General features: G+C 39.7%; 1 protein-coding gene across 1 annotated transcript; it reads left to right on the top strand.

Annotated features, from left to right (window-relative positions):
* The first annotated feature begins 11 nt into the window (after positions 1–11).
* On the top strand, positions 12–22655 carry LOC143023502 (putative ATP-dependent RNA helicase DDX49). Its single transcript, XM_076182037.1, has 9 exons — positions 12–154; positions 1844–2037; positions 5076–5254; positions 8521–8686; positions 12054–12230; positions 12402–12563; positions 18457–18633; positions 18840–18976; positions 19634–22655. Exons 1-9 carry the CDS (start codon positions 61–63, stop codon positions 19800–19802), a joined length of 1455 nt encoding a protein of 484 aa, XP_076038152.1. The 5' UTR covers positions 12–60; the 3' UTR covers positions 19803–22655.
* The last annotated feature ends 46 nt before the right edge of the window (positions 22656–22701 follow it).

Below are 22701 nucleotides of genomic sequence, written 5' to 3'. Positions count from 1 at the left end.
AGCGCGCTTATACGTCATCATTTGTTTACTAAACAGCTGTTAGTTCGTCTGCTTATAAGCATGGCAGACTTGGTGAGCGACGAAACACGTGATAAAACTTACGATGATATCCCTGGATTGCACCCATGGATACTTCAGCAGCTTAAACATTTAAGTAAGCGTTAGTGTTTGTTGATATGAAACATCACAAGGCCTATGGATTTTGATGAGTTTATATACAACATCAGCAGTCCTCTGAAGTTTGGACCCAAAACTTCGAATTAGTTTTATTTTGCTCGATTGGTAAATGTTATTTGAATAATTTTAGAGATTATCTAATCAAAGATGTGTTGCTCCACAGCTGTATATAAACTCGAAGGTTTTATTAAGGTCCAACTTGTCGGTAATTGAGTTTGGGGACTTTCGAAGAGTTGTATTCAACCTTCCATAAAAGCCAGAGAATATTCATTGGAGCCTAGAATTTGTTTTCCAGGTAACCAGAGCTAACTTCTATGAATCTTATCCCGTCGTCTTATTTAAGTAAGATTGATAGGTACAGAGGATGGTATTTGTTCAAATGGACACAAAAATCTTGAATGGAGGTCATGGTCACAAATACAATTTAAATTTTATTTCTGGTTCTATTCCAGTGGCAGTACCAAGCAAAAAAAAAAAATAATTTCTTTCTTTCTTGCATTAATTTTTTCCCTATGGAATGGTTACATCAGGTTAAGTTGGGTTAGGTTAGGAGTTATTGGACAATTAAGTTTCATGTTAAATATTTGCTTGCATGATTCTAGAATTTTACCAAATTTCCTCCCCTCCCCTACAGTACACAACAAAATAATCTTTTGAGACGAAAATATTCAGTAATATATATTTGATTTTGAAACTAATGATCTGTGTTGTCCAAAACACTTATCTAAAGGATTAAGCTTTGTTTCTGTGAAATTAGCAAATTCATAATTATTATATAGAGTTTCTGATAGATTCTAATAATATTTTTTTTACTTTTGGACAATAATGGTAAACCGTTTTGTGGTGGTATGTATTAACTTACTTATCAAACCCAGCCTACAAAAAAGAAACAATTCAACCAAGTTTCATAGTTCCAGAATTTATACAGTGAGTCCTCCTTATACGGTAAATCTTTATCTGGTAAATTCACAGTTACAGTATTTGGTAATTACCACCCTCAATTCTATTTACGGTAAGAAAAATTCACAGATACGGTATCCGCTAGATATTTTGAAGAGGAAAGAGCAGGGTGAAGGTATGTCTGCCATATCCTATTATTACATGTTATTATGGGTTTGGTATATGGTAATTTCAATTTGCAGTAAGGTTTTCAGGAATGCATATGTACCTTATAACGAGGACTTACTGCATCACTATATCTTAACTATGCAAAGTTTCAAATGGAAGCTTCACTGTTAGTATTTCAGAGGTCAGTGTTCAGAAGTGTATTTTTAGTTCATATATGTAAAGGCAAAGCAATAGATTGTGCCACATTAAATTTCAATTCAGTCTAATGGTACCAAACTACTATGCCTCAGAGAGGGCTAGGAAGATGTCTCCTTACAAAAGACTCAATTTCCTTGAAATGCTAATTTTTAAAATAATTTTTCACATATCTTTGACTTGGAAATAGAGTATATATCCGGTTTTAGGGGGTGCAATTTATATGAAAAAATGCAGGTGCTACCAAGCTACTGGAAACTAATCATAGGGGATTTTGTTAAATGTAGTGGTACCCTTGATGAAGACAATAGAAAAAGTACCTCTTTGTCTGCTTTTTTTTTTTTTTTTTTTTTTTTTTCAATTATTGAACAGGTCCACACTTACCTCATCTATATCATTTCAGAAATCAAACGTCCTACCCCTATTCAGTACCATTGTATTCCACCGGCTTTAAAAGGGAATGATGTCATTGGAGCTGCCAAGACAGGTTCAGGGAAGACCCTGGCCTTTGTCATCCCAATCCTACAGTGCCTCTCCATTGATCCATATGGAATATATGCTCTGGTGCTCACACCTACCAGAGAACTGGCCTTCCAGGTATGTCTTTAGTTTATAAAGTAGATTAGTTACAAAATTAGAGCTTTATTTATATAATGCACCCAGTTCATTGTGTCAGATCTTTCATGCAGTACAATACATATTTTGCATTAAAGTAAATGTAGTAATTTGTTTTTCATCATGATTGTATTTTATGCACCTTGGTAGGCAGTGCTGTATAATTGATGAGATTTAGTTATTTTGAAATAGAATGGTATTGGATTCTAAAAATGAGGATAAAAATCATTAACTAAAACAATTCATACATAAATATACATACATATACCATAGGCTTGTTCCCCGGTACAAGGAAGGTAGACAAAAAAAAAAAAAAAAAAAGAGGCATAAAAAACACTCCTACCCATTGCATCCTCACACACTCCACCCCCATCTACTCCCCTCCCTCCTTCTTTTCTTGGCTCCTCCTGGATAATGGGACATAGCTGTATCTCGCCCACTGCCCTGGGTGAGAAGCAGTGTCGCAAGACACAACATATCCACAGCAAGGCTCTTTCATTAAATCGGCGACCCCCTCCATCCCCTCATGCAGAAATGGAGAAGATAGGGAGAAATCCCTTCGGCTGCATCAATTTATTTTTCATACATGCTGCCTCACCCCCTATCCCCCACCCACTCCTCCTCATGCATCTCAGGATTATCCATACACAACCATTCTCCATTCACACCTATCTTCTGTCCTCTCCCGCCCTTCCTCAACAGACAATCCCCTCTTTCCCATGTCCCTTTTACCCCATCCATCCATCTTATCCTTGGTTGCCCCCTTATGTTCACTCCTTCCACTTCTGCCTTCCACACCTTTTACTAATCTTTCTACACTCAACCTTTCCATGTGTCCAAACCATCGAAATACTTTTTCATCAATCCTATCTCCCAACTCCCTTTCCACCCCTATTCTCCTACTCACCTCCTCATTTCTCACTCTATCCAGCCCAGTAACCCTTATCATACTTCTCAGGCACCTCATCTTAAACACATTCAAACTCCTCATCTCTTCCTCTCTTATGTTCCATATTTCTGCCACGTATAGTGCTGTCGGCACAATCACTCCTTCATACAATCTCACTCTTAGCATCCATTCCCAAATGTCTATTTCTCTTTATACTTTTCAATCCCCCAAGGCATTTACTCGCTTCTCTCAATCTACATTCCACCTCCACCCCCACTCCTCCCTTTCCCACCACACTTGCACCCAAGTATCTAAAACTATCCACTTTCTCCAGTCTCTCTTCTTTAATATCAACTTCCAATTTGCTGCCACATTCTTCCTTTATATTTCGTCACCTTACATTTACCGACATTTATCTTCAACTTCCTTCTTTTGCACACCTTTCCAAATTCTGTCATTAACTTCCTCAATCCCTCCTCTGATCCTGCCACAAGTGTAGTGTCATCAGGAAACAACAACTGGTGTATCTCCCATTTTCCACTATTTTCTTTAACCATCTCAAATCCCTGGCACATTATCCTTGTTTACCTCTCACACTACCCCGTCCATGTATAAATTGAACAGCTAAGGTGACATAACACATCCCTGGCAATGTCCCACCTTTACCTCAAACCACTCACTCTCTACATTTCAAATTTTAACTCAAAATCTACTACTCTCATAAAAACTCTTGACTGCTCTTAACAGCTTTCCTCCTGTCCCATATATCTACCAAACCTCCCACAGTGCCTTCCTGTCTATCCTGTCATAAGCCTTTTCCAAACCCATAAAGGCCCAAGGTGCCATCCACAAGGTGCAGGGATGACCTGTCATCCAGGAGGTGCCATGATGGGAGGGATGGTGGAGGGGAGTGGAGTGCATTTAGGGATGGAATGGGTGGGAATGATTTTATGCCTTTTTCTTTGGCCACCTCCCTTGTAAGAGGGAAAAAGCCTTGGTATATGTATGTATAAAGGCCCAGATAACATCCTTACCTTTTCCTAAAGCTTTCTCACATATCTGCCTTACTACAAAAATCTGATCGTCACAACCCCTACCTGTCCTAAACCCACACCATTTTACTGACAAAAGGGCACCATCCAGCTAAATTAGAATACAATTTAAACATATATCTTCTGCTGTCTCTTCCTTGCTTGACAATGCCCCCTCATCCATCCACATTAAAATAACAGTGGGGGCATTCTCTGCAAGATCAACAAGTACCTAACACCCTCATCTCTCTAATTTTGCTGAAATTTAGTTTATAGGTATTTTTAGGGCTCTAAATATATTTCTGAAATTTTAAGGTCAATCCAAATAACCATTCAGGAAATATGTCTTCAGATGTTTTGAGGTCATATGAGAGGTTACTAACATTTGGCGACCAATAACTAGGGTAATAAAAGTCACAGTTATATAAATGTATATATACATATTTATAATCAGAAAAAGACAAGGAATCCAAATATCAGGATTTTAGAACTCTGGGTTGAAAAATAAAAAATCACTAGCAAAAATTTGAGGTCCAGATTTGACCCCTAGGGTATCAAAATAAAAAAAGATATATATATATAGATTAGAAAAATAAGGCCATAAGCTTTGGCTATTAGAATCAGTAAAAAAAGTTTGCTCATGCTATTATTTTTTATACAATTAACACATAAAGTGTAAAAAAATATGTATAGTTGTTGGACAATGTATGAATATAGCACTCATTTATGTGTTAATTATATGAAAAATACTAGCATAAACAAAATTTTTATACTGATTCCTATAGCCAAAGCTTATGCCTTTATTTTTCTTATCTGTATAATTTTTTTTAAATTTTGATACCCTAGGGGTCAAATCTTGACCTCAAATTTTTGTTAAGGTGGGATTTTATTATTTTTCAATCTAGAGCTTTAAAACTCTGGTATTTGGATTCCTTATCTTTTTCTGATTTTGAATATATACATTTATATAACTGACTTTTATCACCCAAGTTATTGGTTACCAAATGCTAGTGACCACAAAATATCTAAAGTCATATCTCCTGAACAGTTGTCCGGATTTAAAAAAAAAAATTCCCTCATTCTTATTGCATCACTCCTAGATTGCAGACCAGTTCCGTGGACTGGGAGGTCCAGTCTCCTTACGATTAAGTGTGGTTGTGGGAGGCATGGATGTGGTTGCACAGGGTGCAGAACTGAGTCGCTGTCCCCATGTTGTTGTTGCGACACCAGGAAGGCTAGCCGACATTCTTGAACATTCTCCTGATTTTACATTGAAAAGGTATGTACATTTTTGTATACTGTAGTGCTTGTTTCAAGACTTGGTATCAGTTCAGTGAATTAAGGCTACATGCTTTCATTATCTGGTTGATATTGTACACCGCCAAGTTTCCTCAACCAAAGAGGTACCACAGGTGAATAAAATCATATAGCTGTAGGCAGAATAAATGTGTTTTTGTGCATACATGTGTGTGCAGAAACAAGGGTGGTGGGTGGGAGTCAAATGAGTGGGAGTGGGTGTGTGCCTTCACTTGGCTACCTCCCTTATAAGGTAGAAGCCCTTAGTGTAAAGTTAGTGTTTGTGTATGTGCATGTACGCACACACACAAAAGGTCCCTCTTATAGGGTGCTGGCCAGAGCACACACCTGTCTTGTAAACATTAAATTAATTCTATTGAATGTCACCATAGTAATAGGATATGTATTTTATACAATCAGTACACCCTTACAAACCATAGTTACACACCATTCTTTTATAAATGGAGACTGATCTCCACTCAAAGACTCTTGATCACTTTTAATTTCTACTGTCTCACCCTGATGACTCCATTGCTTCAGTGCAAAATTGTCTTAGAGGATAAACACAGGTTATCAGTTATGAAATATCAATCTGTATACCAAGGGCTTCTTCCCTCTTCTCTTATAGGGGAGGTAGCCATCCAAGGCATGCATGCACCCAGCCTCCACCCATTGCACTCCCATCTGTTACCCGTTATCTTAGCTCCTCATGTGAATGTAACTCAGTTGATATATCATCATCATAAGATATAGTTAAATTTCTTTGAAGCACATTTCTATCTCTCATATATCTGAGAGTCTGAATCATAAGATAACATCAAAGTGATGGTATATTTATGACTTTACTATCCATTTTAGTGCTGGCTGGCAACATTACCTCTAAATGCAATGACCACATGGAAGACCCAAAGCACCTCATACTACATTCTTATATTCACTCTTCCTAGACATACACATACCAAAGGCTTTTTCCCCCTTACAAGGGAGGTAGCCAAAAAATAAAAGCATAAAATCCACTCCCACCCATTCCATCCCCACATACTCCACTCCCATTCACCCCCTCCCTCCCTATTATCTTAGCTTCTCTGGGATGATGGTCCATCCCTGCATGTCACCCACTGCCCTGGGTCAGAGGCAGTGTCACAAGACACAGCAAGGCCACTTCATTTAATTGGCAACCCCCCTCTCCATCCCCTTTTGCAAAAGAAGAGAAGACGGAGAGAAATACCTTCCACGCTGCATCAAATTATTTTTCACACGTACTCCTTCACCCTACCCCATCTCCCACCCACTTTCTTTCATGCATTACAGCATCATCCATACACAACCATTCTCCATTCACCCCTATCTTCTGTCTTCTCCCTTCCTTCCTCAACAGGCATTCCCCTCTTTCCCAATGCCCCTTTTACCCCATCCATCCATCTCATCCTTGGTCACCCCCTCATGTTCACTCCTTCCACCCCTGCCTTCCACACCTCTTTTACTAATCTTTCTTCACTCATTCTTTCCATGTGTCCAAACCATCCCAATACTCTTTCATCAACCCTATCTTCCAACTCCCTTTCCACCCCCACTCTCCTCCTCACCTCCTCATTTCTCACACTATCCAGCCTAGTAACCCATATCATACTTCTCGGGTACCTCATCTCAAACACATTCAAAATACTCTCTTCCTCTCTTATGTTCCATGATTCTGCCCCATACAGTGCTGTTGGCACAATCACTCCTTCATACAATCTCCTCTTAGCATCCATTCCTAAATGTCTATTTCTCATCACACTTTTTAACCCCCAAGGCATTTACTTGCTTCTCTTAATATATATTCTACCTCCACCTCCACTCCTCCCTTTTCTACCATATTCACACCTAAGTATCTAAGAATATCCACTTCTTCTAGTCTCTCTCCCCTTAATACTCACTTCCAGTCTGCTGCCACTTTCTCCCCATGTGCATCTTGTCACCTTACTTTTGCCCACATTTATCTTCAATTTCCTTCTTGTGCACACCTTCCCAAACTCTGCCACTAACTTCCTTAATATCTCCTTTGATCCTGCCAAAAGTGCAGTGTCATCAGCAAACAACAGCTGGCTTATCTCCCACTTTTATGTACTCTCTTTAACCATCTCCAATCCCCAACCCATTACCCTTCTGTTTACCTCTCGCACCACCCCATCCATGTATAAATTGAATAGCCAAGGCGACATAACACGTCCCTGGTGAAGTCCCACCTTTACCTCTAAACACTCACTCTCTCCATTTCTGATTCTAACACAGGCTGTATTACTCTTGTAAAAAAATAAAAAATCTTGACTGCTCTTAACAGCTTTCCTCTTATCTCATACATCTGCGTCACCTCCCACAATGCCATCCTGTCTACCCTGTCATAAGCCTTTTCCAAATCTATAAAGCCCCCAAAAAATCCTTACCTTTTCCCAAAACTTTCTCGCATATCTGTCGTACCACAAAAAGCTGATCCACACAACTCCTACCTTGCCTAAACCCACACTGTTCCTCACCAATTACTCCCTCTGTTCTCCTAACCCTCTCAATTAAAACCCTCCTTTAAGCCTTCCCAACTACACTTAAAAAAATGATCCCCCTGAAACTACTACACCCACATATCCCCATTTCCCTTGTAAAGTGGAACTATACAGGCACTCCTCCAGTCCTACAGCCCTCTCCCCTCTTTTAAACAAATATTAGATAACCTCACCAGCCAGTCCACCATCACTGTACCTCCCTTTTTTGGACTTACTGCATGACACCCATCCAACCAGGTGCCTTACCTGTTCTCATCATCTTAACAACTGCTTTCATTTCATCTTTCCTCATTTCTTCTCCATTTTCCTCGCTCGTCACTGTCATTTTCTTAACGCTTCCCACTGCAACTACCTTTCCCTTCCTATCCTCCTTCCCTTTTAGCAACTCCCTAAAACACACTGCCCATCTTCCTCTTATTGCTGTCTCTTCCATTATCATCTCTCCATCTGCACCTTTTATCTCTTCTTCTCTGCTTGATTCACCTCCTCTTCCTCTCTTAATTTCTTTCCAAAACATCTTTTTATTACTTTCAAAATTTTCTGTCATATGCTTGCCGCATTTCACATCTGCTTTCCTCTTTGCTTTCTTTATCTTATGCTTTACTTTTCTTTGTACCTCTCATATGATTTTCTAGTCCTATTTTGTAACCAACCTGTGAATGCTTGCCTCTCTTCTACAACAGATTGATTGTCTAAATCTTGTTTAAAGGATCAAATTTTTGGTACTGGATGAAGCAGACAGATTGATGGATGGACGATTTGATGGGCAACTGAAAACTATCTGGTCAGCTCTTCCTGAAAAACGTCAGACTCTGCTCTTCTCTGCCACTGTTACAGACCGTTTGCACAAAATGATGGAGCTTGCTTGTTCAGAGGTATGAAATAATGGAAATCATTCAAGAAAAATAAATATATCATTCACATATAAGCACACCTTCCCCCCCATGCCCCAACTATCCCTTCCTTGCATAACGGAATCATCTATACACAGTTACTCTCCACTCGTCCCTATCTCCTGCCCTCTCCTTCCTTGCTCAACAGACACTACCCTCTTGCTCAATGCCCCCTTCACCCCATCCATCCATCTCATCCTCAGTCATCCCCTCAGTTTCACCCCCTCCACCTCTGCTTTCCACACCTCTTTTACTAATATTTCATCACTCATTCTTTCCATGTGTCCTGACCATCCCAATAATCTTTCATGAGCCCTATCTGCCATCCCCTTTTCCACTTCTGATCTCCTTCTCACCTCCTCATTTCTCACTGTTTCCAACCTACTAAGTATTTCAGCGGCTTTGACCCATCGTTTTTCGCTCATATTTCCGAAATAATCATTCACATCAGCATGGTATATTAGCACAGCCTAATTCACACCCGGCCATAATTTTTGACGTTATAGTGTATTCACAAGTGTATTTAATTACGGTGTTTACTCTTGATATTGTGTGTGTCGTAGCCGACACCTGTGAAGTAAATCGAACAAGTGAAGTTGGGATACGCGAGGTAGTTTGTAATGACGTCACGACTTCACCTGTTCGATTTACTTCACGGGTGTCGGCTACGATACACTTAATATCGAGTAAACGCCGTAATTAAATACACTTGTAAATGCATTCTAACGTAAAAAATTATGGCCGGGTGTGAATTAGGCTGTGCTAATATATCATACTGATGTGAATGGTTATTTCGGAAATATGAGCGAAAAACGATGGATCAAAGCTGCTGAAATACTTAGTAGTAACCCCTACCATACTTCTCAGACATTTCATCTCAAACACATCTCTCTTGGATGAAAAAATAGTGTGTGCAAATGCAATACAAGAATTTAAGAACAAACTTGATCTTGTGAGATACAAAAACGGGTCACCACAAGCATAGCTCCCCTTCCCGTATAATACAACTACATACATATACCAAGGCTTTTCCCCCGTACAAGGGAGGTAGCCAAAAAGGAAAAGGCATAAAATCATTCCCACCCATTCCATCCCTGAATACACTCCACACCCCTCCACCCTCCCTCTTATCTTAGCACCTCCCGGATGACGGGTCATCCCTGCACCTTGTCCACTGCCCTGGGTCAGAAGCAGTGTCGCAAGACACAGCACATCCACAGCAAGGCCGCTTCATTAAATCGGTGACCTCCCCTCCCTGTCCCCCCATGCATAAAAGGAGAAGACAGGGAGAAATCCCTTCGGGCTGCGTCAAATTTTGCTCACACATACTACCTCACCCCCCATCCCCCCACCCATTCCACCTCATGCATCACAACATCATCCATATACAACCATTCTCCATTCACCCCTGTCTTCTGTCCTCTTCCGTCCTTCCTCAACAGACATTCCTCTCTTCCCCAAAGCCCCCTTCACCCCATCCATCTAGGACGTTCCCTCATGTTCACTCCCTCCACATCTGCCTTCCATACCTCTTTTACTAGTCTTTCTTCACTCATTCTTTCCATGTGTCCAAACCATCCTAATACTCTTTCATCAACCCTATCTCCCAACTCCCTTTCCACCCCCGTTCTTCTCCTCACCTCCTCATTTCTCACTCTATCTAGCCTAGTAATCCCCATCATACTTCTCAGACATCTCATCTCAAACACATTCAAACTCCTCTCTTCCTCTCTTATGTTCCATAGGTAAATACATATAAACTTTTCCTCTCTCCCACCTATTCCACTCACAGGACACCCTCCTCCCTCTCATCGTAGCTCCTCATAAATGACAGGTCATCCCTGTCTCCCACCCACTGCCCTGGGTCAGAAGCAATGAAACAAGACACATTACATCCACAGCAAGGCCACTTCACTTATTGGTGACCATCCCCTCTAAGTCCCCTAATGCAGAACATCTGTATATGGATGGGGTAAAGGGAGCATTGAGGAAGAGGGGGATGCCTGTTGAGGAAGGAAGGGAGAAGGCAGAAGATAGGGGTGAGTGGAGAATGGTTGTGTATGGATAAACTGTGATTCATGGAAGGGAGTGGGTGGGGAATGGGGAAGGTTAGGGATGGGTGGGGGATGGGGAGGCTTAGGGAGTGGTTATGTGTGAATGATATTTTGACTCATCCCTAAAGGATTTCTCCCCATCTTCCCTTTTTCTGCATGAGGGGACAGAGAGGGGGGTCACTGATGAAATGAAGTGGCCATGCTGTGGATGTGCTGTATCTTGCTGCATTGCTTCTGACCCAGGGTAATGGGCAAGATGTAGAGATGACCCATCATCCAGGAGGAACCAAGAAAAGAGGGAGGGAGGGGTGGTGAATGGGAGTGGAGTGGGTGGGGATGTATTGGGTGAGATTGGAATTATGCCTTTTGACTTTGGCTACCTCCCTTGTAAGGGGTAAAACCCTTGGTATATGGATGTGTGTGTGTGTTTATATATATATATATATATATATATATATATATATGACACTTTAGCATACCTTGTATTTAATTTCTGCAGGTCATGCAGGACTTGATTAGTTTATGTTTGTTAGGATTTGTGTTTTAGCTACATAGGAACGATGGATAGGCTTTTTGGTTTTGGATATCAGCATGTTCTTGCCTAGTATATCTAATTTTGTAATCCTTTCTCCATGTTGAGGAGTTTTACTATTCTGTTAAAAATGCAATTCTGTTCAATCTGGTAGGGTCTGTCCCAGAGAACAACGGTACACTATATAACTGAATCCTTTTGCTTACAATGTATAACCCTGAGGACGAACCCCGGACATGGTTCGAAACGTCGGTAATAAATTCTGTTACTCTGAGTCCAGTGTTTAAAAAAATTTCCGATAATATATATATATATATATATATATATATATATATATATATATATGTGTGTATATATATATATATATATATATATATATATATATATATATATATATATTTGTATATATATATATATATATATATATATATATATATCTTGGTGGAATGATGCCATGAATTTATTTATGTGTTCCCAAAATGTTCATAAAACAGCTTGGGATATGTTTAAATAATATCTGGAAGTGTTGTACACATATGCTTGCCTACACTGAGCTCTCATTCAGGAGGGTAATAGCTGTCTATCATGAGTCCAACACGTGATCCAAGACTAGTGAATCACACACATAGACACAAATACACACAATCTCTTTCTCACTCACTCCTCGTATATTTTATTTGTTATTTATTCATGTATTTATTGTGCTAGACAAAAACAAATTCAAATTCTATTATGACAAGTTTTCTAAATTCTGTGGTTTCAGGTATTCCTGTGGCAATCACAAGGTGAACAAGCAACAGTAGAACAGCTGGAGGAAGAGTATGTTCTTATCAATCCTGTGGTGAAGGATGCTACACTTGTGGCTGTTTTGCTCAAGTTCCAAGAAGAAAGTCCTCGTGGGCTAGTTATTGTTTTTACAGACACCTGCAAGAGCACCCAGGTTGGTTTTTCCTCTAGACGATGGTGCTTTGCATCTGTGAGATAGAACCCAACAATTAGGTAATTGTTTCAAAACTTTAAAAGTATACTGTACCTCGCTTTCTCTCCTCGCTTTCTCTCTCTCTCTCTCTCTTTTTAATGGGATTAATAGATGCCTGTGGTATTTCCTCAGATCCTGGGCATGCTGCTTAATGAATTGGGGGTGGAATGTGTCATGCTGCATTCCATGCTGTCTCAGCATGAACGACTTCATGCTTTGGCAAAATTTAAGTCCTCCCAGGTCAAGATACTCATTGCAACAGATGTTGCCAGCCGAGGCCTCGACGTCCCACTTGTGAGTATTATTCCACTAAGTATTTCATTATTACTGTCTCATCTTTAATGAAGTGGACTTGCTGTGGATGTGCTGTGTCTTGTAACACTGCTTCTGACCCAGAGCAGTGGACAAGAAGCAGGGATGACCCATCATCCAGTAGGTGCCAAGGGAAGAGGGTGGAGGGGAGTGGAGTGTGATAGGGATGGAATGGGTGGGAGTGATTTTTATGCCTTTGTTTTTTTGGCTACCTCCCTTATATGGGGGAAAAGGCCTTTGGTATATGTATGTATCTTAAGTATGGGATGCTTGCTGACTGAGCAGCTCAGGGCATCACTACTCAGAGCAAGAGGTCAGGAATGGAGACTGTTTGAGACTGTAAACTTCAAAAAGACCTTAAGCAGTCACTGTCCCAGTTCTCTCTGAAGGGGTGACCCCCCACCCACCTTTTTTTGAGACAGAAATTCACCCCATAGGAACACAGGAACACACCAGATTTCCTCCTTGGGGATATGACATAGTTCCTCCCCAAAGCCAAAGAATCAGCCTGCATCTTGGGACCAAGCTGGTCCTAGGAAGCAGTGTGAATCCCTAAATAATTTGGACAACTCTGCCAGAAAAGATACCCAGCATTAAGAGTTCAAAAACTTATGTCCAAAATTCTCCCACTGTGATAGTACATCAATCAAACAATGACGAAGAAATGGAGACCCTCACAGTACGCCAAAAGAGGGACTGCACTCCATCTTCCCATTCTTCACCTCAGTAATACAGCTATAACAAAAATGTTAAAAAAGAGAGTAGGCCAGCTCAAGGCTCTTCATAAAAAAAGTCCTCATTTTTGTCCTCAGGCAAAGGGAATTGTAAAAGTAAAGATGATAATCCAAATAAAACCTCTCTCAAGTATTTTCTAAAACAGATGAACATAACAAAAAAATTCCCAAGTTTAAATAATGTTTCAAATACAGTGGAACATTTTTTTTTTTTTTTCTCCTCTCTCTCTCTCTCTCTCTCTCTTTCTCTCTCTCTCTAATTTTGTCTTCTACAGGACCCTTCCTCTGATAGGGATCCTTGCCCAGGGAGACATGGGCATTATAGTCAACAGATCTAAGAACCAGAAAGAGATTCACCTAAACTCTGTTTTGCAGGCTTGTGCTGTCCAAAATTTTACTAACAGATGGATCACCCTGTGTTCATTATACCTTGATCCAACATAAGAGGATAGATTGCAAGACAAATCAATCCACAGCAATTTGAACTGAATGATTTACTGTCCCTAATTGATCAATTACCTCAACCCTATATTCATATGGGTGACTTTAATGCAAACCATATGCTTTGGGGAGAATCCCACTGTAATCGCTGTGGGTATTTAATACAAGAGATGCTGGACAATAATGTCACAATTTTAATGAATGATGGATCCCCTACAAAACATGATATTCAACTCAGTAAATACTCTGCTACTGACCTCACGATATGTTCTTCAACTTTGAGGTTAGACTTCCAGTGGTCAGTGACTGGAAATAATTACGGCAGTGATCATTGGCCTATCCTCTTGACATGTATACAGAATACTCCATCTCCATACTTACCAAAGTGGAAGACAGACGAGGCAGATTGGGGCCTGTTCCATAGCTCAAGTAAAGTTGATTGTAACATCAACCAAACAATTTCGAAGTCCATTATCAGCATATTAACATCTTATGAGCATTTAGACATATGGGGCCATGATGTCAATACCTAGAACATCAGGAAATACTTGTCCTACAATCCATTGGTGGAACAATTCTTGGGCAATGAGCCAGAAAATAACAAGAACTTAAGAAAGATGTTGTAGATACCCTTGTCTTATTGATAAAATTATCTATAGAAGAGCTCTTGCAAAACAAAAGAAAATTTTTAAAGAAGCAAGTAGGGAATACTTTATTAGTTATAGCAAATTAAAATATGATTCTCCTCTCTCTGGTCTGGATTAGAATATGAAAATTGCAAGGATTTGGGAGATAGGGTTGATGAAAGAATATTAGGATGGTTTGGACACATGGAAAGAATGAGTGAAGAAAGACTAGTAAAAGAGGTATGGAAGGCAGATGTGGAGGGAGTGAACATGAGGGGACGTCCTAGGATGAGGTGGATGGATGGGGTGAAGGGGGCTTTGGGGAAGAGGGGAATGTCTGTTGAGGAAGGAAGGGAGGGGACGGAAGACAGAGGTGAGTGGAGAATGGTTGTATATGGATGATGTTGTGACTGCATGAGGAGGAATGGGCGGGGGGGTGGGGTAGTATGTGTGAGTAAATTTTGACGCAGCCCGAAGGGATTTCTCCCCGTCCTCGCCTTATATGCAAAGGGGGACGGAGAGGGGGGGTCGCCGATTAAATGAAGCGGCCTTGCTGTGGATGTACTGTGTCTTGCGACACTGCTTCTGACCCAGGGCGGTGGGCAGGTTGCAGGGATGACCCGTCATCCAGGAGGTGCTCAGATGAGAGGAAGGGTGGGAGGGGTGTGGAGTGTATTTAGGGATGAAATGGGTGGGAGTGTTTTTATGCCTTTCCCTTTTTGGCTACCTCCCTTGAAAGGGGGAAAAAGCCTTGGTATATGTATGGTATATGTATGTAAATTTGTACCACCTCCTTTACCTATACTGAAAGCACAAGGCACACAAATATCTGATACAGGAGAGGTAGCTGAAGCTTTTAGCAAGCATATTGCAAATATATCAAATGCCCTTCACTATCCTTCATTTCAATCCATCAGGAACAATTTTCATCAGAATCATCCATTTTTCTTCCACATGTGTTTCTTCACTTTTTAAGTGCAACACTGCCTCTGACCCAAGGCAGTGGACAAGGTGCAGGGATGACCCATCATCCAGGAGGTGCCAAGATAAGAGGGAGGGTGGAGGGGAGTGGAGTGTATTTAGGGATGGAATGGGTGGGAATGGTTTTTATGCCTTTTTCTTTTTGGGTACCTCCCTTGTAAGGGGGAAAAAGCCTTGGTATGTATGTATGTGTTTCTTCATTATAGTATTTCTCCTAGCTTGTGCCAAGGAAAAATTTCATAACTTTCTCAAAGTCTGTTTCACTATACATCAGCCTTCCTTTTCTGTATTTCTTATTTCTCTACATATACATTTCCTACTTTAGTTCTAACTCAAATAGTATGTGGTCACTCTTTGCAATTGGTGTCTTGTATTCAATTTTGTCCACAATTTCAGGTTCTGATGTAAATAATCTAGTCTTGATGGTTCTTCATTATTTCCAAATAATTTTTTCCTTTACCCAATGTGTCATTGTGTGTTCTATAGTCATGTCCAGTAATACATTTTCCCATTGATCCTCTTCACCTTTCATTCATCTCTCCCCAACAGATTTCTTTGCAGTTAAAATCTCCCATAAGTATCACATTACCTCCATCCTCTAGCATCTCATTCAATGAAAGTCTTATATCATCTAACATTTTTGTAATAGTCTCTCACCAAGACCCCATTTTTGGGGGCATATCACTGCACACTTTCTGCTTTTCATGTCACTATCTTCAACTCTTATTGTGATCACCCTGTTCTCCCCATATGTAACATTCTTCACATTTAAGTTTTTCTTAACCAGGAACATGACTCCACCCTGTTTCTCCTCTATTTCTAAGCCAATGTCCAACACTGGTAATAGTGAACTCCTTAATTTTGTCTTCATAATTCCCATTATGTCTGGTTTTTCTTCTGACAGGTAATCATTTAGTTCATTTAATCCTGAGATTAATGCATCTATATCAGTATAAACTACTTTTAACTTTATACTCCATCTTGTTCTCTGAACCTTTTTTTTTTTTCTTCTTCTTCTTTTCTTAAATGTACAATTTTTTCAGTCTTGTGTCTTACATTCTCCAATAGAACTGCATTTTCTCAGTCTTCATTCTTGTCTCATTTTTTTCTTTAACTTCACTTAGTGTATTATCTTTCTCTTTCCCCATCATTCACATTTGTAGTGTTTGCTTCTTGGTAATTTTCTTGTTTTTGCTCAAATTTCTTCTGCTGCCATTTGTGACCTAAATTTGATCTTTATGGGTCAACTTTTTCCTTCTTCAAATTTATCCAGGGCAGGTGACAAGATGCAGGGATAGCCCGTCATCCAGGAGGTGCTAAGATAAGAGGGAGGGGAGTGGAGTGTATTAGGGATGGAATGGGTGAGAGTGGTTTTTATTCCTTTGTTTTTTGGCTACCTCCCTTATAAGGTGGAAAAAAGCCTTTGATATATGTATGTATGTATATTTACCCATTCTGTGCTTTCCTCTATTTTTCTATTGCTCTTCATATAGTACAACTTTTAGAAAGTTTCTTGCTGATTCTATCTCTTCTTTATCTCTCAAGGACCAATTTAGGTTGTGCTTTCCTTTAGATCATATACATTTCTTTTTCTTAATTACTTTACTGACTATCTTTGGCCTTCTCCTGCATTTGTTGATGAACTATTTCTTTAAAAATTACCTTGTCTTTTTCTTGGTCTTCCATTCATTCCTGAATTTTTGTAAATTATCATCTATGTTTTTTCCAGTTTTTACACTCATTGCCTTTATCTGTTCATTTACCTCTTTATGGTCTCATTGTTAGTGCTATTATTTTTCAATCTCTCATTTTCACATTTTATTTTGGCCAATTCTTTTTTTAGTGCACTTACCTCTTCATTGATATCAGTATTTACTTTTTTAAGTCACACTTCTTTATTTCATGATTTGCCCTCCATAGATTGTTAGTCTCTTGCTTCCATGATTCATTCATAAGTCTCATCTCCGTCTCTATGTCTATAATTCTACAGTCTTTTCTCATACCCACTGAATCCAGAAAAATGTCCTTCATAGCCACAATCTACTGTAAAAGAAATCTTTTCATACCCCAAAGTGATCTGAAGCTCATATTTATATTATTCTTCGCTCTTGCACCAATAGATGGCACTAGATATGTGCTTATGTTATGATTTGACGCTCCACCGCCATGGGACTTCTCTGGCCTGTCATCATTTTCTTCCGTTTTACTTCATTACTCACTATTTGCGCTGTATTTTAATTTAACCATCTCAGGTATCCATGAGCACTCTTCTTCCTAATGAACACAACCTGCTAATGTGACACTGTTGAGCCATTCCACTTTTAATGTGTTTCTCGGGAGCTCAAAATTTTCATGTTATTAGTCTGGAGGTTCACATGTGTGTGTGTATATATGTATATATAAAAATGTATAGGTATATATATGTGTGTGTGCATATGCGTATGTATAAGTTAATACAATAGTAGTCATTAAGAAGACTTACTTAAATTTAAAACTGATAAATATGTGCTGAATGGACCTATGGCTCTGGTGCTTGGCTTAAGGCCATAAATTTCATCAATCAATCAACCAATCCTACTACTATAAAGCAGTAATATATACTATAAAGCCTTAATCACAGGGACGGATTCATCAAACTGTCTCAAATGTCCGGACGACTCATCCGCCGGGAGATGAGGAAACAAGCGGACTCGAGTGGCGTGGGTTAGCAGGAACGCGGACATGAACGCGTGTATATATATGTTGATTTTATGCTTATGTACTCATACTCTGAAGAAGTCCTGTTAAGGACGAAACGTCAGTAAATTTACACTCCAACATTACTCGGTGTTTATCTCACCACCCTTCCACTCAATATACAAATTGTCCAACACCAATAGAACAAACAGCTTCATGTTTCCCAGAGAGAGATCTGGAAGGGCCTTGAGGATTGATGCCAGCTGCTGTGTGGATTCAGGTTTACAGTCACTGAATTTCAAGACAGTAATCATTGGTCAGGGTTGGCAGTAACATCTTTTCAATGTTTTCTGAGCTTACGTCCTCACTTTGAATGCCTTATCAGAGTTACTTATGCCTTACAATGCCCCCCCACAGGTGGAGATGGTTGTAAACCACTGCATTCCTAATATGCCCAAAACATACATTCATCGAGTTGGTCGAACAGCCAGGGCAGGAAGGTCTGGAAAAGCCTTAACCATTATTTCACCACATGACATAAAACTTCTGTTAGCAATTGAAGCAGAAACCAAAAGAAAGCTTACTGAAATGAAGGTATGTTTATATTTCTTTGTTGAATAGATAAATGAAATATAAAAAAGCTTTGCTGCTTTTATGATATTGTCTATCTTTATACCAAGGGCTCTCCCTTATAAGGGAGGTAGCCAGTCAAGGCATGTACCTTGGCTGGCTACCTCCTGTTATGAAATAATTTTTAGAAATGTATATTAGTAAGTATAATGTCAAATTAATATTCACAGGTTGATGACAGTGTAGTGAAACGAATCTTGAAGCAAGTGAAGATGACACGGAGAGAGCAAGAAATCAAACTTGATGAAACAGACTTTGATGAAAGGAGGAACATCAACAAGAGGAAAAAGATGATTATGGAAGGAAGGTTGGTATCCGTATACTGTCAGCTTCAGTTGAATTCACTTTTGCACTTCCAATATTATTTTCATGTATTAACTGTATCAGGCCTGTCTAACTGGGTAAACCTATGTAATAGTCCCAGATTACCCAAAAAAGGCAATCAAATCTTCTCATTGTTCCTTCCTTGGCTACTAAACCCTGTTCACATATGATTGTGGGAGCTAAGCCATGCCACACATTATCACAAAATCCTAATTGCATCAGTGTTAACCCTTCCATAGTAGCAAAGCCAGTCCCACAACTCATTAAAAATAGCTTAGTCATCACCCCTCTACCCCCCCAACATGTGATTAGTGAGCATGGAAAAAGTAAGATAAACAATCATAGGAACGAATATGTTATTGGTAGACCTTATTATTAGTATCATACAAGCTTTCTTAAACTTGACCACCAATCAGAGGGATGGAATCAATCTGTTGCTCAAGAATTCTCGTGCAGCAGAACCCCTAGGACTCTGGCAATGGGCCACCAGTTCAGCTCATAGATCTCATTGAAGAGATTTGGTAGTTATATAGAGCGGGAATAGATGATAAATAGGACACAATTATCAGTATGATTTTTTTATATTTATTTATTAATTTTTCATTTATGCTCTTAGTGACCATAATCTTTGCATTTTCAGAGACCCAGAGGAAGAAGAGAGATCTAGAAGGAAGATGCTGAAGAAACAGAGGAAACAAGACAAGCTTGAGAGAGAAAGCATTGCTAAGAAATTAGATCAGAAACGGTTGCTTAAAACTAAATCAGGGAAAGGAAAATACAAAGCAGAAACGTCAGGCCAAGTAACATAAGTTTATGAAACTTGTTTCTTTAATGACTTATATTTGTGGGACCAGTGATGGCTACCTCATGGTGGTGGTCCTCCAAGATGGATATCAGAGAGCATCAGCTTGTCTGCAAAATCTATGAACACCTTCACTCCCATCTGGAGATGCAACCCTGAATGGCTAGCACTTGTGCTGTAGATCATGATCAAGACCTGTAACTTTTGAGTTTCCTTTGCCTTTTTACAAAAGGAGAGCTGACAAATGGCAACTGCTTTCCCACTACTACTTTTATCTATCTACAGTATATACCAAGGACTTTTTCCCCCATATAAGGGAGGTAGCCAGTCAAGGCATGCACCCATTCCTACCACCCTTGTCTTCCTCTCATCTTAGCTCCTCTTGGATAAAGGGTCATCCCTATCTTCTACCCATTGCCCAGGTCAGAAGCAATGCAGCAGGTCACAGCACATGCACATCAGGGCTGCTTCAGTTACATGGCAACCTTCCCTCATCCTCTCATGTGGAAAATAAGAGATAGGGGGAAATCCCTTTGGGCTGCATCAAAATATCATCCACTCACCCCTATCCCCTGCCTTCTCCCTTCCTTGCTCAATAGGCATTCCTCTCTTGCACAAAGCTCCTTTCATCCCATCCATCCTACTACTAATATACCACTACTGAAGATAGTGACAGAAATAATCCCACCCTAATACAGCACTAACTTCCTTAATCCCTCCTCTGATCCTGCCACAAGTGCAGTGTCGTCAGCAACAATTGGCATTTTATCTAACCATCTCCAATCCCCGGCCCATTACCCTTGTGTTTACCTCTCACACCACCCCATCCATGTATAAATTGAACAGCCAAGGCAACATAACACATCTCTGGCAAAGTCCCACCTTTACCTCAAACCACTCACTTTTTCCATTTCTAATTCTAACACAGGCTCTACTACTCTTGTAAAATTTCTTGACTGCTCTTAACAGCTTTCCTCCTATCCCATATATCTGCAATACCTCCCACAGTGCCTTCCTGTCTATCCTGTCATAAGCCTTTTCTAAATCCATAAAGGCCCAAAAAACATCCTTACCTTTTTCCTAAAGCTTTCTCACATATCTGCTGGACCACAAAAATCTGATCTGCACAACCCCTTCCTGTCCTAAAACCACACTGTTTCTCACCTATTATTCCCTCTGTTCCTCTTCTAATCCTCGCAATCAAAACCTTCCCAACTACAATCAAGAAACTGATCCCTCTAAAACTGCTACACTCACATTTGTCCCTTTTCCCTTGTAAAGTGGAACTATACAGGCAGTCCTCCAGCACTCTACCCTCTTTTAGACATTCCACATGACACCCATCTAACCCTGGTGCCTTACCTGCTTTCATAATTTTAATAACTGCTTTCACCTGATCTTTCCTTATTTCTCCTCCATTTTCTTCATTCACCACTATCATTTTCTCAGGACTTCCCACTGCAACTACCTTTCCCTCCCTATCCTCTTTCACATTTAGGAACTCCCTAAAATACTTTATCTTCCTCTTATTGCCAGAGTTTGGGAAGGTGTGCAAAAGAAGGAAGTTGAAGATAAATGTGGGTAAAAATAAGGTGATTAGATGTACAAGGGGAGAATGTGACAGCAAATTGGAAGCAAGTATTAAGAGAGAGGGACTGGAGGAAGTGGATGGCTTTAGATATTTGGGTGCAAATGTGGCAGGAAGGGGAAGAGTGGAGGTAGAATGTAGATTGAGAAACATGGAACATAAGAGAGGAGTTTGAATAAGTTTGAGATGAAATGCCTGAGAAGTATGATAGGGTTACTAGGTTGGATAGAGTGACAAATGAGGAGGAAAGCGGGGATGGAAAAGGAGTTCGGAGATAGGGTTGATGAAAAAGTATTGGGATGGTTTGGGTAAAATGCAGGGATGACCCATCATCCAGGAGGAGCCAAGGGGGAAAAAGCCATTGGTATATGTATATAATACAACACAGACAACAGCCCAACCTTTCTTTCCAGAGATATATGGGACTCTGGGTTTCAAGTCAGTGAAACTTGAGGCAACAATTATTGTTATATGTATATTTGTATATATTTATGTATATGATTGTAAGGGGGAATAGCCAAATCAAAGCACACCTCAGCACACCATATCAGAAAGACAGCAACATAACAATCAGTGTTGCTGTTCACAAACATGAACAATAACTTTAACTTTGTAGAACATAAAGATATACTATTTAACATCAAGAAAAGCAAGAATCCATAAGCTGTATATGAAGACTAGCTCCACATCTACATGTACTTCATGAGAGGAATTTATATGGGAATCCTCAATACTCTTACAATGCCTTTTTCTCTCTCTCTCTCTCTCCCTTGCTCCTCTTCAATACACTGTCAATTCATTTCTCTGGTGGCATAATGACCTTTATATATTCTAGTTAATGGCCAACACCATAATGAAGTGGGTTTGAGCTCTGTTGTAAAGGTGGTATTCAGTGATGTTTTATATAACAAAGCCCTTTCCTACCTTGAAGTAGAAAAGTCAAAGTCCATACCCACATTGGTGGCATAAAATCCACTCTGCCAACCCTCTCATCAGGTATCAAGGATGTTTTATATTCCATTATAATTGCAGGCAGGTAAAGGAGAACACAAGTATCATCATACTAAGAACAGTAAAATCTTAATTCTCAGTGGAATGAGATTTACAGGCATCTCTTTATTCATCCAATTTGTAACAAGAAAAGTGTATTAATAATTTATTTAAATTACACTGATAAAAGCCACAAAACCATGATGACTACTTTTGTCATTATGTTGTATACTGCTACAGTTTTGTAAACAAGTGAGACAGATTATTAAAGAGATTATTTGTGCTTGTTTTATTAATAACCACATAACCAAAAACTAAATGGGAGTTA

Source organism: Oratosquilla oratoria, chromosome 3 (assembly GCF_046742065.1).
Source record: "Oratosquilla oratoria isolate Oo_2021 chromosome 3, ASM4674206v1, whole genome shotgun sequence".
NCBI classification, from domain to species: Eukaryota; Metazoa; Arthropoda; class Malacostraca; order Stomatopoda; family Squillidae; genus Oratosquilla; species Oratosquilla oratoria.
This window is presented reverse-complemented; position numbering and strand designations above follow the sequence as displayed.

Coding starts and splice junctions, on each gene's coding strand:
- LOC143023502 (XM_076182037.1), top strand. CDS start 61: ATGGCAGACTTGGTGAGCGACGAAACACGTGATAAAACTTACGATGAT. Junction 12,231..12,401: donor ACACCTGCAAGAGCACCCAG/GTTGGTTTTTCC, acceptor GTATTTCCTCAG/ATCCTGGGCATGCTGCTTAA. Junction 18,634..18,839: donor GAAAGCTTACTGAAATGAAG/GTATGTTTATAT, acceptor TAATATTCACAG/GTTGATGACAGTGTAGTGAA.